At 55.9% G+C, this 16,652-nt stretch overlaps 1 protein-coding gene across 1 annotated transcript in view; it reads right to left on the bottom strand.

Annotated features, from left to right (window-relative positions):
* Nucleotides 1-6,089: 6,089 nt before the first annotated feature.
* The window catches only part of INSR (insulin receptor), a 66,147-nt gene continuing 55,584 nt past the window's right edge, over nucleotides 6,090-16,652 (bottom strand). Inside the window, exons 9-21 of the mRNA XM_063147110.1 lie at nucleotides 15,376-15,543; nucleotides 14,214-14,415; nucleotides 12,740-13,011; nucleotides 12,481-12,623; nucleotides 12,065-12,224; nucleotides 11,790-11,889; nucleotides 11,279-11,346; nucleotides 10,457-10,686; nucleotides 9,929-10,039; nucleotides 9,668-9,827; nucleotides 9,368-9,497; nucleotides 9,077-9,211; nucleotides 6,090-8,049 (exon numbers count right to left, since the gene is read on the bottom strand). Of these exons, the coding sequence (XP_063003180.1) occupies nucleotides 7,695-8,049; nucleotides 9,077-9,211; nucleotides 9,368-9,497; nucleotides 9,668-9,827; nucleotides 9,929-10,039; nucleotides 10,457-10,686; nucleotides 11,279-11,346; nucleotides 11,790-11,889; nucleotides 12,065-12,224; nucleotides 12,481-12,623; nucleotides 12,740-13,011; nucleotides 14,214-14,415; nucleotides 15,376-15,543 (2,234 nt within the window). The 3' untranslated portion in view covers nucleotides 6,090-7,694. The remainder of the gene's footprint in view (nucleotides 8,050-9,076; nucleotides 9,212-9,367; nucleotides 9,498-9,667; nucleotides 9,828-9,928; nucleotides 10,040-10,456; nucleotides 10,687-11,278; nucleotides 11,347-11,789; nucleotides 11,890-12,064; nucleotides 12,225-12,480; nucleotides 12,624-12,739; nucleotides 13,012-14,213; nucleotides 14,416-15,375; nucleotides 15,544-16,652) is intronic.

Here is a 16,652-nt window from a genome sequence, read left to right as displayed (position 1 = left end):
GGCAGAGGTGATTTTTGAGCGGAAGAGCTTAATTGCAAGTTTAATTAACGTATCAGCTCTATCCTCTGGAAGGAAAGCCCTGGAGCGGGTTGAGTCCAGAATTGCTCCAAGGAATTTTATTTTTTGAGTTGGTTGAAAATTTGATTTTTCCTTGTTGATGCAAAGGCCTAATTCGTTGAGGAGGTTGATGGTGAGGTGGGTATTACGGGCGGCTTCCTGCTCTGTATTAGCCACTATCAGCCAATCATCCAAGTAGGGGTAGATCTCTACCCCTCGAGTCCTCAGAAAGGCGCAAACTGGTGCCATACACTTTGTGAAGACTCGGGGGGGCAGTAGAAAGCCCAAAAGGAAGCACTTTGAATTGGAAAACGTCTTCCCCTACTATGAACCTGAGGTATTGGCGATGATCAGGATAGATTGAAACATGAAAATATGCATCCTTAAGGTTGATAGACGTGAACCAATCCCCTTGGGAGAGGAAAGGTAGGATGCTTGCTAAAGAGTTCATCCGGAATTTTTTAGGGTTGATGAACTTGTTTAGCTCCCTGAGGTCCAAAATAGGCCTCAGCCCCCCATCCCGTTTCGGAACCGTAAAGTAGCGGCAATAGAACCCGCCTCCTAGTGTGTGAGTTGGTAATCGCTCTATGGCGCCCTTCTCCAACAGAGACGTAGTCTCTTGTAATAGAGCGTCTGTAGGTGGTGAGAACCTTACGGTTCCGAGGGGAGGGGGGGTGGAGAACTCTATTTTGTAGCCCCGAGATACGATGTTAAGGACCCATGTGTCGGATGTAATAGTGGTCCAATTGTGGAAAAAAGGGGCAAGGATGTCACCAAACTTAGGTGTTAAGTTGTTAGGTGTATAACAGTCAAAGACGCCGTCTTTGATTCGGGTCAGGCTTGCTCTTGTTCTACTTGAAGCGTCCTGGGTATTGCGGTCTCCTGTACTGACCTTGAGGTAGGTCTGCAGTGGGACGCATACGGATGTCCAGTCCCTAAAACTAACAGCTTGGAGGATAAGGCAGCGTTAGATAACCAACCCCTGCCCACTGACGTATGGAACATTATTCTAGCAGCAGTTCCAACCAAGGCAGCAGCAATTTCAATTGCAAGGCATCACTCCGCGAGGGAGGAGGTTGGGGCACAGACTCCATTGTATTGGGAGATTTGGAGCGTCGAGACGTACTCGGTTTCTCCACTGCCTCCAACGCCTTTTCCCACAGTAATGCCCGAAGGCGATCTGATCGGTTCTTCCTGGTTTGCCTGGAGAATTTTAGGCAAAAACAACAGGATTCGACGACATGCGTCTCCCCCAAGCACAGTAAACACCGAGAATGTCCGTCGGTTTGGGAAATCTTCTGCCCACAACCGGAGCACTTTTTGAAGAGGCCTTGTAGTGCCATAGGCACCAAGGCTGAGGTAACGAACACAAGAAAATTTATATATATATATATATATATATATATATATATTAGATAGAAAAAGGTTAGAAAACTGTAGAAGTAAGAAAAAGGATGAAAATAGATACCAAACAGAGAAGTCTCCAAACGCTGTTGACCCTACAGGCGGTTGAAGAGAACTGAGGGGATTAGGCGGGAACCCCTGAGCATGCTCAGTGGACGGTGGGGGAGGGGTTCCCGCCTAAAAGAATTTCAGCTATAGAAGTTTCCGAACCTGGCCCTGCGCAGGCGCAGAGCCCATATGTGTGATGCACAGAGACCACGAAGAAGAATGTAATAAATAAATAAATAAATAAATGGCGCAGAATAACACTATGTAGTATATGTATTGATGCATTAGCTGTATTTGATTTTATATTTGACTTGTGACTGGCTAAAACCCACTCAGGGTGGCCATAATGAAATTTGATTTGAAGCCGCAGTGGAGCGGATGCCTTGCGGAGAAGTCCAAAGCCGAGCACGGATTCGCCCCGCAGCCACGGATTAACTCCCGATAAATGCAACGGACCTTTGTTGACATTATTGCCCCTGTGCGCATCTTGGGCGCAGCCTCAACGTCCTGGGCCCGAAACGCAGCCTGGGGCAATCACAAGACACCGCAGAGGGTCCGCTGCCATCTTGGGACCTACGCAGAAGAGCAGTGAAAGACAACCAGCGCGCAAGGAGCCGGTTGAGAAGGCGCAAGGACGGGCGTCGTATTGCAAGCACGGAGTCCTCAAAGGAGATTCCTTGGGGGGGAACTCGCCGAGTCGGTGGGTGGCCATAAGAAGAGATAGCCGCAGAAGGAGACTTCCTCCTTCTGGCTACTAAAAGTTAGCAAGGATGTTGAGCAAGGAAGAACACGGGATGCCCCAAACGTCCTTCCTCCAACCTCAACGGAAGACCAAGCACTGCGGCTGAAAAGGCACCTTAGGGTCCTAGGAAGGGGCTTTCGCACGTCAAGACACTTCGCTTCTCCTGCGAAGCGTATTCCGGCTTCTCTGTTGCTTCCCGTACAGCTACAGAACGGACGAGAGCACAGAGAACCCACGAAAAGGCAGACCATCCCAAGTTGGAGATATTCTTGGATAATTTATTCAGAATTTCTTTTCTTTTTTTTAATATAAACAGTTAATTGTTCAATATTTTACACACTGCAAGTTTCCACTTTATATTCAAAGATACTCTCTATACACGTCACTGCTTGGGCTCTTATAAGAAAGCATTGAAAAAATAAATCACGTGGGTACATTTTTCTATTTAATTTTTTTTTTCCTTTTCAAAACCATGTTGATCCTTTATTGTAAAACAAGAGGTATTTCTGTGAAAAGCTGTGTTCTGGGACCATTGGCACACGCGAGGAGCAGCAGCAGCAGCGAGGCGGGCGCCCAGGGAGGGTTCCAGGCACACCACAGAATGACCAGCGCCTTGTCTCCATCCAGGGGTAGGAGCAAGGAAGGCCCTTGGCCGGCCACCCACCCACCCACCCACCCGACTCCCTCAAAGCCACGACGTGGTGGGTGTGAGTGTGTTGCTACTCCCCAAAGAGAGAAGCCCCTTCAGCCTCCTCCACGTAAAGATCTGTACGTTTGTCAAGGCCAGGCAATGAGGGTGATTTGAGGGTTCCTAGAAATGCTTGCATGATGATTTTCAGACCGCTGGTCCGTTTTTAAACCCCTCTGCACCCCACCCCACCCCACCCCTGGGCCACTCCACAAATTAACCAAACAAGTGTGTCAGTGACATGATTAACAGCAAAATGTGCACGTGAAAATCGTTTTGCTCCTCGGGGACCAAGAAGCACTTTCCAGCATTTTATCGTGGGGATAAAATAAATTGGGGGTGAGGGGGGAGGCGCGGAGGGGCCAGGAAAACCGCTCTCCGCCAAGGAAGGGGGAACGGCCCACTTTGGGTGCGAAGAGCCACACCGCTTCTGCAGGCCAGCTTGCGTCGCAGGGCTGAAGATTCGAACACAAGACTAAAACCCCAACGCCCAGAACGGCACAGAATGTGACCTTGATGAAAAGCCAAACTCGCGCACCGGGGCCCGTTTGCTTTTTTGGGTTGAAAACTATTCCGGGACGGGACGAGGCGCAACCCCACACCCCGACAGCGGAAGGTGGTACAGTACCCGAGCAGAGGAAGCCTAGAGCCAAGCAGGATGGGGCGTTGTGCGAGGAAGGGTGGTGTTCGGGGGAGACGAGTTCAAGACAAGATCGGGGCGACGGCCGCTAAGCCTTTATCTCAAAAGACGTTCCGGTGCATCTAGGAGAGGTGTCCGGCTCGGATTCCAGGCCAACTAAGGCGCTTCCCCTTCCCCTGGGACTGGTTTCACGTAGCACCCACCTCTCTGCCGGGCTCACGAGCAGAAAAGGGGCTGTAAGGCCAGCTGATGTGTGAGAAGGACTGAGGGGGACCACAAAGTCCGCTGGCAGTTCCTTGCTGAAAAGACACCCTGAAGGGCTGAACACTCCGCTCTGTGTGTGTGTGTGTGTGTTTGGGAGGAGAGGGGCAGCTAGCTAAAGAGGAAGGGGGGGGGTGTTCCTATGGCAGGAGGTTTGGGCTCTGTTGCCAATTGTATGACAAGATCCCCCACCTGCCCCAAACCCCCCCCCCCCACCAGCATATTGTCAGACCCCTGCGGAGGAAAGGGCAGAATGGTTCAAAGCCCCCTTAAATGAAACTGAAAGGCTGCACAAGGGAGCTGATTGATATCCGAGGCTGCGGGAACGGTTCGGAGGGCGCCCTGCTTGCTCCTACCGCGCTCCAAGTCGTCAGGCTGGACCGGCCCTTTCGCACCCGCCCGTTTTGCAAAAGCAAACAGCACGCCGGTCACCTTACGGGAGGCCGGAAACAGATGAGGCTGCAGGGAGAAGCGCTCTCTCTCTCTCTCTCTCTCTCTCTGTGCCCTCATGAAGACGCACAAAGAAGTCCATCAGCGGTTACAAAAACACACGAGCGAGGCCGGTGAACGGCCCGCCACTGCTTGAGAGAAGGCCCTGCCTGAGGGCTTTGGCAGGGATGAACACACACACACACACACTGGTTTGCAAAAGGCCATACAGGAAGGGGGACGTTTCCAAGTCAGTGCAAAGCTGGCAACGGGCACCCTGCCGCCTTTCTCCTGCCAGGCTTTGGGAAACAACAGCTGATTCGCCTGTCCACACCCTCTGCCGGACAGAAGCCGAGGAACCTAAGAGACGTCCTTCTCCCAGGGCCATTTATTGCCAGCTGTTCTGCAGGGTCTCCGGCAGAGAAGACCCCCTCTTTCTCTCTCTTGTCCCCTGCGGTCCTTTTAACAGGAGCTGATGGGCCTTGAGGCAGGGAAGGTGTGGTTGTCCTCCCGCAATTCTTTCTCAACCTCTGCTTCAAAAGCTCCGGAGAAAGAAAGAGGTTTCCACGGAAATGCGCGGCCCCACCCTTGCGCGGCCCTGAAATCCCTCGCGCGTGCCCCGGCTGCTCCATTCTCCTTGAGGCCAAAGCACACTGCCTTCAAGGGTGGTGGTGGAGAGACCCAAAGATTTTGGTGCAATGACATAGCCCCCCCGCCCCGGCTTGCCCCCAATATGAGGGTGACGTCCTCTAAAAATCACTTCCAAGAGTCAAGGAACATCCCCAATCGAAGGACCTGCCTCCAGCAGCAATCCCCCCCCCTCAAATTCAAATCTGACTGCCCCCACCTCATGCTAATCACGTACGTTCATTCATTTTCCACAAAGGAGAATTGACCAAGACGGCCGGGGCGGGGCGGAGGCACGTCCTGAACTGCCTCGGCGTGATTTTCATTCCGTCTAACATCCACGTATCTTACAAAGCTTTAAAATCTGCTTTTCCATCAAGAAAACAAGATCCTTGTCACCCACTCACGACGACGATTCACATTATATGGACATAATTTGTTAAGAGCTTATTCAGACAACAGAAAGACACAAAGAGATGAATAATGGTTTTTAGCGAGGCCTTCTTTTGGCAAAGGAGTTGACTACCTTACACTGAAGAGCACTCAAAAGGCCAGTGAGGTCTTTGGAGGTGCAAAAGGAAGGAACGGAGCCCACAACCTTGCGGGGAAGGGACGGCCCAAGTTAACAGCGCCCCACTGCGAGAGGGGCAGCTGGTGGGGAGGGGAGAAGACGCTCATGGAAGTGAACCGAGAGCTACTCGTGGAGTGAGGTTCTCGCACGCCACGGGCGACGGCGCGCGGGAAGCCCCACACCCTTTCGAGCCGAGACAGTGGCACGCTGTGTTCGAAAGAAAGACCGAGGCTTAGAAGGTCTCCTTCGCCTCCCCTCTTTGGGCATCCCGTTCGAACAGTCTTCGGGCTTTGATGGCTTTAAAAAGGGAGGGAGGGAGAGAGAGACGGAGGTCGGGAGCCTCCGGCCGCACTCCCTGAACATCAGCGGCCGAGGAACGGACCTTGCCCACAGTAGGAACTGCAGGACACTAAGACGAAAGGTCTGTTGGGAGACCCCTCTGCCCTGCGGTTTCATCTTTTTACTATTTCCTGGAGACCCCTCAGTTCTGACGGCCTGCAACTCTGCACAGGCTTCGTCCCAACCCTGGGGAGTGTGCTTGCACAACTCCTGGTCACGTCAACAAGGCTTGTGCAAGGAAGCTTCCCAGTGGATTGTGGTCGGAGGAGGAGGAGGAGGAGGAGGAGGAGGAGGAGGAGGAGAGCGCAATGGCACTTGGACTGGCATTGAAGGCTGCCCTTCACTGGGCTAGCTTTGCTCTGGGCCCCTTCCCCAGCTCAGAAGGTCTGATAGCCGAGAGCTGCAGGCGCTGGCCAGAAGGCACGTGCAGAAAGGCAGAAAGAAGGCGAGGGAGGGCGAAGGGAAGCGGGGAGATCAGCCAAGCCAGGCAGCTTCTCTCCACAGCCTCCCCGGCCGCGAGAAGCAGCAGGGCCCAAAGCCTTCGCACAACCATGAGTTTTAATCAAAACAACCAACCAACCACGCACACCCCACGCGATTCCTCGAGTCTGGAAGTACAGGTTTGTGCTTCCTAGCTCCTAAGCGGCTCACTTGCCAAGACCAGCTGGGGGTGGGTGGGGCAAAGGGCCCCCCCTTCTAAGGCCGAAAGCAGGCAAGCGCCGCCACCTCCTTTCCCCTGGAAGGAGCCCAAAAGACAAAAAAGAAGAAGGGGAGGAGGAGGAGGAGGAAAGGAAAGGATCATTAAAGGCGTCAATAATTTATAGGGAGGTTCACTACCTAAGATTTAAATAGGTCACAACAAACATATATACACGTCGATGCTAACCGGACGAAGCTCTAGAGTGAGGAGAACGGAACGGTAAGTGGCGGAGGAGAGGATCCGGCTCGCTGCGCTTCGCTTCGTCCTTTGCCTGTTCTCCCAAGATCCTCGGCAGGGACGTCGGCTACTGCTTTGGCTACCTCGTTTTGCTGAATCGGAGGGGGGTGGGTGTAGGGGTACGGGGATGGGACCCCAACAACCCCAGAAGAGTTCTTCAGTATAAAAATATTCTATTCAGAATTCATTCATGCCGGGGGAAGGGGAGGGTCAGACGAAGAGGACTGCGACACGCTCTCTCACCTCTGTGGTTAGATAAAACGGTTATGTACAAAAGGACGCACTCATTCTCACATATATGCTTCCACGTATCTAATACTTTCGCTCCACGCGTGAGCTGCACGCGCGCCCACCCACTCACTAGGGTTAACCCATTAAGAAGAAAAGCAGCAGTTTGTTGGTCAAATCGGAGGAAAAAGACAGTCCGTGTTTGACGCTTCGTGGTGACCCTTCAGCCTTTGAAAAGAAAGTAAAATGACAATAAGTCCTGGGGCAAAGAGGCTGGCAGAAGAGGAAAGCTTCGGGGGGCGGTTCCAGTCCAGGGCCTTCTTCCCCTCCACCGGGGAAGAGAAGCCCCGATTCCTTTAGCCGGGGACAAAGGCAGGCGGAAGTCCTGGCGCGAAGCGACCACTTCATGCCACAGAACCAGAGTTATGCGGAAAGGGAGGGGGGTGCAGGGAGGAATCAGCAGCAACAGAATTGTCCATTTGTGTTTCACAGATGAAGTCCGCCGACAGCGAGTCAACCTTGGCACCAAAACAAAAAAACAACACGCACAGAGACACACGGACGAGACCGGCCTTCCCTCCCCTGCCCCCCAAAGGTCCTTAAAAACGTGAACAGAAAGCGAGTCCGTGCGTCTCGTCGGCTGCGTCAGCGATCCTGCCGGGTCCTGAGATTCGTGGCGAGAGAGGGGGGGGCAAAGCCCGGGGGGAGGAGGAGGAGGGGCGCTTAGGAGGGGCTGGGCCGCGGCATGGAGAGGATGCGCCCGTTCTTCTTGCCCCCGTTCATGTGAGTGTAAGGGACGTGCTCCTCGTAGTTCCCCTTGAGGCCCACCGAGGGCCCGTTGTCCCGCCCCAGCACCTCGTCCCGCTGCGAGTAGGAGGACGGGTCCAGCGGGATGCTCTCCATGTTCTCGAAGTCCAGCTCAAACTCCTCCGTCTCGGGCGGCTTGTTCTCCTCGCTGTAGAAGAACGAGGCCTCGCGGAAGGTGGGGTGCAGGTCGTCCTTCAGCATCTCAATGACCTCGACGAAGGTGGGACGCATCTTGGGGTTGTACTGCCAGCACATCTGCATGAGGTTGTGGCTGCAAAGACACGTGGGCGCGACTTGGTCAGCCTGGCGCGGGGACGGGGGCTGGGAGGTGGGGCCCGGCCCACCCCACCCCCTGAGCTCAGTTCTCCTTCCTTGCTCGTCCCCGCCTTCCTTGCTCGCTCGTATCTAAGCACCGGGAATCCTGGGCAAGCCCCCCACCTCTCCCTGGGCCCCACAAGAAGGGCGTGCATCATGAGGGCCCTCGCCCTCGCCATCAGCCAGCCCCTGAAACCCTCTCGGGGAAAGAAGCTGGGCCTGGCTTGCCAGGGGCCAAAACCCTCCACCTTACATCCCCGAGTATATCGTCTCTCGGTGTGGGTCGTTAGGCTGGGAAACGGGTCTAGATAAAATAGAACACGCTGGAGCGTGTTCAGAGGAGGGCGACCAGGATGATCAGGGGTCTGGAAACAAAGCCCTATGAAGAGAGACTGAAAGAACTGGGCAGGTTTAGCCTGGAGAAGAGAAGATGGAGGAGAGACATGAGAGCACTCTTCAAATACTTAAAAGGTTGTCACACAGAGGAGGGCCAGGATCTCTTCTCGATCCTCCCAGAGTGCAGGACACGGAAAAATGGACTCAAGTTAAAGGAAGCCAGATTCCGGCTGGACATCAGGAAAAACTTCCTGACTGTTAGAGCAGTACGATAATGGAACCAGTGACCTAGGGAGGTTGTGGGCTCTCCCACCCTAGAGGCCTTCAAGAGGCAGCTGGACAACCATCTGTCAGGGATGCTTTAGGGTGGATTCCTGCATTGAGCAGGGGGTTGGACTCGATGTCCTTGTAGGCCCCTTCCAACTCTGCTATTCTATGATTCTAGACAACTCGTAACGTGCCATGTTGGGGGGGGGGGACTCTGGAAGGTTTCCATCCTCAACCTGAGAAACGGAAAGAAAAACTGCCCCACAGCCTTCGCTGGTAACCCAGGAGGTGGCCACACTTCCAACCCTCCTCCTCAGGCGCGCAGACGGCCGGCCTTCTCCCGCAGGCCACCCTTCAGCAGGAGGCGAGAGGATACTCACAGCCTCTCGGCGCAGTTCTCCGGCCGCTCGAGGCAGCCGCCATCCATGACGAACTTCAAGACCTGCTCGTTGGAGAGTCCCTGATAAGGCTGCTCTGCTAAGCTGCTGATCTCCCAGAGGACGACACCGAAAGACCTGAGGAAACAGGGGGAATGAGGGCTCTGCTCTCACCCCAAGCCGGGAGCTCCAGGGCCCTGCGTGCGTCTCCTCTTTTGCTCTGCTCTGGTGAAACACCCCCCCCCACGTGCGCTCAAAGAGAGGGGGAAGCCCCAGAGCAGGGCCCCCACTCACCAGAAGTCTGAGTGGGCAGTGAAGACGCCGTCCTTGAGCGACTCCGGGGCCATCCAACGCACGGGCAGCAGGCCCTTGCCTCCTTTGCGGTAGTAGTCCGTCTCGTAGATGTCCCTGGTCATGCCGAAGTCTGAAGGAAAGAGAGGTGTCTTCAGCGGCCCCACACGGAGCCCGGCCTCCTGGGAAACGCCCCTCGGTGGCCTCGTCCCCCCTCCCCAAATGGACCCCAGCACTTCCAAAACAGGACACCCCCCCCCCCTCCGCCCCCGAACACAAAGGCGCCTCGCCGGACCGGCGTACCTCCAATTTTGACGGTGAAGTCTTCAGCCACCATGCAGTTCCGGGCGGCCAAGTCCCGGTGGACGAACTTCTTGGCGTTCAGGTAAGCCATGCCGTCGGCGATCTCGGCGGCCATCTGGATCATCTCCTGGAGTGTCGGAGGCGGCCGGCCGGGGTTGTTCTGAGGAGGCAAAGCCACCGCCGCCGCCGCCATCAGACCCGGACGTCCTGGCTCCTAGCCGCGTTCCCACCCCCCCTCCCGGAATCGCCCTCGGCTCTTACCTCTGAATCCGGACGCAGGGACCTCAGATAGCTTTTCAAATCGCCATGCGCCATCAGCTCCATGACCACGAGCGTGGGCTGCCCTTTGGACACCACCCCTAAGAGGCGGACCTGGCAAAGTAAGCGGGAGAAAGGAAGCCCCGTTTCAAGGCACGGCAGGAGGCAAACGCAACGCCTTCCTCCCAAGTTCCAGCCGTCACGCCTGAGCTGCCGACACCGAACAAGGACGCTCCGAGAGCGGAAGACCACCTTAATCCCAGCTCCAAACCCAAGGGGAAGGCCTCCACTCCCTCTACGGATCCCGGAGCGGTTCTCCCAAGACCCCGGCCACAGAACAGGCCTTTCTCTGACCCAGCTAGGCTGGTTAAACCGGGGCTCTTCTGGGCGCAAGGCGGGGGCTCCGCTGCGGATGGCGCTACAGCACCTCGAAGCCCACGTCCGGAGGCCTCGCCCACGCTTTCCAAGGCTCAGCCACCCGCCCACGCCGGCCCCCCAGGTGCGGAGCAGCAGCCCGCCCTCCTCCCTCACCACATGGTGGCAGCTGAAGGCCTTCATGACGGACGCCTCGTTGAGGAACTCAATGCGCTCCCGCAGGCTGGCCGACTCGTTCACCGTCTTGACCGCCACCCGGATCTCGGCCTCGCCCTTGACAATGTCTCTGGCGATGCCCTCATACACCATGCCGAAGGAGCCCTGCCCCAGTTCCTGAAGGAGCGCGATCTTCTCCCGGGGGACCTCCCACTCATCCGGGATGTACACTGGGGAGGAACACACACACACACGCCTTTTGCAAGGAGGCCAAAGACCAGGGGAGGGCCAGACACTCCCTGAAGCCGCCTTCCGAACTAAGACGCCCTCCCTGAAGCAGAGACGGGCACCTCCCACGTGGCCCTGCTGAGCTCAGCTAGGAGCTGCAAGCAGGTGAAAAGGGAGCCGGTCCGCTTCCCTGTACAGCACCGTGCCTCCGTGTCCTCCTCTTCCCCTCCGCAACCCTTTGCCCTCCTGCCCCCTGTCTCTCAACCCTTTGGATGCTGAGCTCGCTGTAACGCAACCGGCCGGCCGGAGGAGCTGCGAAGCAAACCGCCCGGATGGAAAAGCGGGCGGGCGGGCCAAAAGGTCTGCTGGACAAGGTACGGATGCGGAGGCTAAATAAGCCAAACGTGAAAAGACGTCTTGTCAGTACAGAGACCGGAAGTCTAAACCTGCCCTTTAAAGACGGGAGGGGTGTTCAGCGGTCAGGGACAAGGACTCTCCCGCAAAGCGTCCGAGGCAGCCAGAACAAGCCGGCGAACGGGATGATGATCTCCCAAGGAGCTCAAACCAAGACTAGAAATTCAGCCTGCCTCTCACCATCGCTGGCGCTGAGGTACTCTGGGTTGGAGGACGCGTAGAGCGGCCCTGTGGGTCCTTCCGTTTGCCTGGAAAAGAGGGAGGGGAAGAAAGAGCCGTGGGCATTGCCGCTCTTCAGAGTAACGCGCAGGCCCGGAATTCTAGGACAAAGCCTGGGGGCAGGGGATGGGAACGTGTCCTGAACGACCCCAAAAGCCTGCAAAGGCTTCAAGAAGAATGAAAAACCACCCCACAGCTTTCTAGTCCTCATGATGTGGGAGGAAGAACAACTCGAATACATGCTCTAGAAATGCTGGCGGTGAACGGGTGCTCCCGGAAACACTCGTTCGTAAGAAAAACAAGCTTGCTTCGAAGAAACGGTCGTCCGTCCCCTGTCCCCCAACCTGCAAACTCCCCTGCCGAGCGGCTCACACGTGTCATTTCACAGAACCCGTCCCCGGCCGTGAGAGGAGAGCCGCTCCACGTCGCACGACCCCAGCGGCGGCGATACGCCGGAGGAAGAGCCGCCTACCTCTTTTTGAACAAGACGAAGCCGCCCGCGATGATCACAAACAGGAGGACGGCGAAAATGGTCGGGACGATAATGGCCACGAGGTCGGTGGGCCTGGTGGCTGCGGTCGGGAGGGGGGGAGGAGAACGGAGGGAGGGTCAGGCTGAAGCAGAGCAAGACCTCTCTCTCTCTGTCTGCCTCTCACGCACGCCCACCCTCCGACTCTCTGCTGTGTCCCGCATCCCACCCCGGATGAAAAGGGAGACCCGGTGCCGGAAAACCCCCCTCTTGCTTACCGGTGTCGTGGACGTAGAAGTAGATGGGCTCGGTCCAGGAGCCGTTGCCGGCCAGGGAGGTGGCTCGGACGTGCACGCTGTAGTTGCCCGGCAGTAGGCCTTTCAGCTTGCAGCCCTGGTCTTGGGCGAACTGCCGGCGGGAAACACAGTGGGGCGGCGACTGCAGGGAGGGAGGGAGGGAGTGGGGGGGTTAATCTCCCCAGCGAAGCGGCCGCCTGCAGCCAGGCGCAGGAGGGTGCGGGGCGTGCTCAAGCCCCCCCCCCCGAGGGAGAGGCGCTGCAGGTGGTCTCCGCCGTCTGAGACCAGCAGGAGGCCGGAAGGGAGAGGGCAGCGCAGAGCCCTGGGTGCAATCCCAGCAGGGCCACTTGTCCTCCCGGGGGGGACGCGAGAAGGAAGGGGGCCGAACTGGGGCTCACCTCTGGCTCTCCAAGGCGCCGGTAATTCACCTCATACAGGATAATCAGCCCGTTGGGCTGTCTGGGCTCCTGCCAGTGCAGGTGGACGCCGTTCTTTTCCAGCAGCTCGTGGGTCACAGGGCCAACGATGTCGTCCGCTTTGGCTAGCGGACAGGATGGAGAAAAGGTCACCCTGGAGCAAACGGGGCACAGCCCGCTGCTTCGCGTGGCGACGCCGACCCCTCAGCCCCGACCCTGCGGGAAACAGTGCCCTGCTCACCTTCCGGCATGGTCCGGGCGCTGACGTAGGCGGCAATGCCGCACTCCTTCGGGGCGTCGCGGTTACAGGCCTGGATCTCGATCCGGTAGCCCGTGAAGTGCCGCAGGTTGGAGATGACCACCGTCTCCTTCAGGACCATCACCTCAAAGGGACGCGGCCTCTCGGGACTTTCGGGGATGGGAGAGGAGCCGTTCAGCGAGACCAGGACGGTGGGAGACGCCACGGTAGAGCTGTTGGCCACGCTGCCGAGATCCCTGCGCTTCCGGGCTGGCCTGCAGGAAAAGTGAACATCAGAAGAGTCCCGATGCCTGATCACACCGAGGGTCCATCCACACAGTGGCCAACAAAGCAGGACAAGATGCAACAGCACCCTCCCACCCATGTTCCCCAGCTTCTGGTGCACACAGGCTGACTGCCTCGGATACTGAAGGTACCCTCACTACCATCAGGACTAGTAGCCCTTGACTTATTTATTTATTTATTTATTTATTTTATTACATTTATATACCGCCCCACAGCCGAAGCTCTCTGGACGGTTTACAACATTCTCCTCTTCTCCTCCTCCTCCTCCAGGGATTTCTCCAAACTCCTTTGAAAGCCATCACAATTGGTGGCCTTCATGTTGTGGTGAAGACGTCCTTCCTTTCATCTGCCCTGAACCTCCCACCGTTCAGCTTCAAGGGAGTCCTTCTACAACTTCATTGGCTGCCAGTCCAGGTCCGGGCCCGATTCAAGGTGCTGGCATTAACATTCAAAGCCCTAAATGGCGTGGGGCCAGGCTATCTGAAGGAACGCCGCCTCCCGTATGTACCTGCCCGGACCCTAAGGTCATTCTCAGGGGTCCTTCTCCGTGAGCCCCTGCCAAAGGAAGTGAGGCAGGTGGCTACCAGGAGCAGGGCCTTCTCTGCTGTGGCACCCCGGCTGTGCAATGAGCTCCTCAAGGAGGTTCGCTTGGCACCTACATTATATGCCTTTAGACGCAAGGTGAAGACCTTTTTATTCCCCCAGCATTTTAACAGTCTATAAATTAATTTAAACTTATTTGCTGCTGTTTTTATCTTGGCTGTGCTTTTATATTGTATTTTATAGTATGGTTTCATACTGTTGTTTTATACTTGAATGGTCTTAGTTTTGTAAACCGCCCAGAGAGCTTCGGCTATTGGGCAGTATAGAAATGCAATAAATAAATAAATAAATATTCAATAGAGGTATTCATTCATTTATTCATTCATTCAATAAAGCCGTCATGTGGCTCCTGCCTTTTATATACCGCTTTCACAGTGGAATATCCTGCTTGGCGAAGATGAGCCCTTTGCCTCCTTCCTGACAGCCAGGGAGAAATAAATGGTCTTAAACCTCATCTTGTGTGAACTGTGAGTGTCTGAGCCTGGGGATCTGTGCTAAATCCAGTCAAGAGCCAGCAGGCCCACCCCCAAGCAGGCAGGAGGGACACGCCCACCTCTCCATGGCTCACCTTGGAACAAAGATCTCGTTGTGGAGGTAGTTCTCAAACATCTTCCGGAAGGCAGACTCCTCCTGCTCCTTCTGGATCTGAGACTCCGTCTTGGGGCAGGGACAGCAGTCCCCACTCACGTCCTCGTGGTCGCTCAGGTTGTGCTTGTGGGCGTCTTCCGACTCCAGCGGAGGGGACCACGTCCGGGAGGGAAGCTTCAAGCCTGGGGGCGGCGGGGGCGGCAAGAAAGACAGCCTCAAATGCTGCCCAAAGGTGATTTTAAAAAGGAGCAAGCGCAAAAAGAAGGAAAACCCCAAAGGGGAGTAAAAAATAAGCCAAAGGCAAGGGCGGAACCAAGGCATCTTCTGGGCATATTATTAGTAAAAGGATGATCAGGGGTCTGGAAACAAAGCCCTATGAAGAGAGACTGAAAGAACTGGGCATGTTTAGCCTGGAGAAGAGAAAGTTGAGGGGAGACATGATAGCACTCTTCAAATACTTGAAAGCTTGCCACGCAGAGGAGGGCCAGGATCTCTTCTCGATCCTCCCAGAGTGCAGGACACGGAATAACGGGCTCAAGTTAAAGGAAGCTAGATTCCAGCTGGACATCAGGAAAAACTTCCTGACTGTTAGAGCGGTACGACAACGGAACCAGTTGCCTGGTGAGGTTGTGGGCTCTCCCACACTAGAGGCCTTCAAGAGGCAGCTGGACAACCCTCTGTCAGGGATGCTTTAGGGTGGATTCCTGCATTGAGCAGGGGGTTGGACTGGATGGCCTTGTAGGCCCCTTCCAACTCTGCTGTTCTATCATTCTAGGTTTATTAAAGTGCCAGGTGCCTACGCGTTTCGAACGCGGTTGCGTTCTTCCTCAGGGCTTTATAACATTAGTTCAGTTGTGCACTAACGTTATAAAGCCCCGAGATGCGAAGGCATCTGGCACTTTAATAAACCTTTTACTAATAATATCATTGCAGAAGATGCCTTGGTTCCGCCCTTGCCTTTGGCTTATGATTTAAAAAAGGAGGCAGTGGCAGCCTTCCATCGCCCCCCAGACAACATAGCTGAGGTCCAACGCATCTGGAGTGTGCCCAAGTTGGGGGAATGCTGCTTCCCCCCGCCCGCCCCCCAGATTAACAGGTCAAGCAGCCGAGCCGTGCAGGAGGACGCCGCCTGTCCGCCTCACCCTTCAGGCAGTAGTCCAGCTCGTAGAGTTCGCTGTCTTCACTCTGCTCCTCCCAGGACACCATGTAGTGCGTGATGTTCCCGTTGGGTTCGGAAGGGGGCTTCCACTTCAGCGTGATCTGAGACGAAGAGTTGGAGACGGAAATCGGGTCCTGGGGGACGGTTGGCACTGGGAGAGGAGAAGGGAGGGAAGGAAAAGGAATCACCAGCATGGAAGTGGGGGGAGTGGGGATGACGCGCAGGTCTGGCCGGGTCAGGCCGTGACGGGTGTCTCTGGCCAGGGACACACACACACACACACCCGCAGCAGGGTGGGAAAAAGAAGACCGCCCTCAAGGGTTGGAGGCTTCCTGCAGCCGCTGACAGAGCCCTCTCAAGCTCTGGGTCACATCCAGTGGCGGCGAACGCTCCCAAGGGAGTCTGTGTTGTGGCAGAGTATTGGCTGAGCCAGGAATCACGGGCAGCGATCCGCCTCCTCCACCGCCCCAGACAACTTTCCCAACAGGTGCCCCTCTCTACATTCTGTCATGGGCTGAGCCCCTGGTCCCTTTAAGAGAACATTTTTTGCTTCATCTCAGGGAGAGGGGTTTCTTTGTGTCCGAAAAGGGAGTAGCAAGTGAAATGCCAAGGCTGCGCTGGGCGAGGAGCGCCGGGCATCTGATAACGCCTCCCCGGGCTGGTACCGGGGGGGAGAGTAACGAGTTGCAGCTGTGTGATGCCTGGGAGCGTTCCCTCCTCCCTTCGGGAGAGGTGGGGGTTGCTAGGGGGTTTCTATTGGTCAGGGTGGGTCTGGTGACAAGGGGGTCCCAGAAAGGGATAAAAAGCTTGGGCACCCAAGGGTCTCTTTCCTGTGGGTGTCAGGAGTCCAGTGTGTGCGTGGTGAGTCAGAGCATCCAGGCCGGGCCGGCTGAGGGAAGGAGTCCTAGTTCGAGTGGCGTGAAGCCGAGTCGGAGTGAGCGACGAAGAGGTTGAGTCGCGGAGTTAAATGTTTGTTATGTTTTAGATTAGGGTTACGGCTGGTGGGTGGTTAAGTGGGGAGTGAGTGTGAATTCAATTGGCTTGAGTGTGTAAAGGGGGAGGGGGAGGTATTAGTCCCTGCTGCCCTGAGTGTGTCATTCCTTTGTCCGTGTTTTTCCCCAAAACCTCTTGCGTATTTGCCTTAATGTGTGGACCCTTACGGAAGTGTGTTGTGTGAAGAATAAAAGTGTTTGGTCCCTATCTCTGGAGTGTGGTGTTGTTTCCTCGAGAACCTAGACTTGAAAGGGTTAACAAGCGGCA

This window comes from Elgaria multicarinata, chromosome 23 (assembly GCF_023053635.1).
Source record: "Elgaria multicarinata webbii isolate HBS135686 ecotype San Diego chromosome 23, rElgMul1.1.pri, whole genome shotgun sequence".
NCBI classification, from domain to species: Eukaryota; Metazoa; Chordata; class Lepidosauria; order Squamata; family Anguidae; genus Elgaria; species Elgaria multicarinata.
The sequence above is the reverse complement of the archived record's forward strand: the minus strand, read 5'-3'. Positions and strand labels throughout refer to the sequence as shown.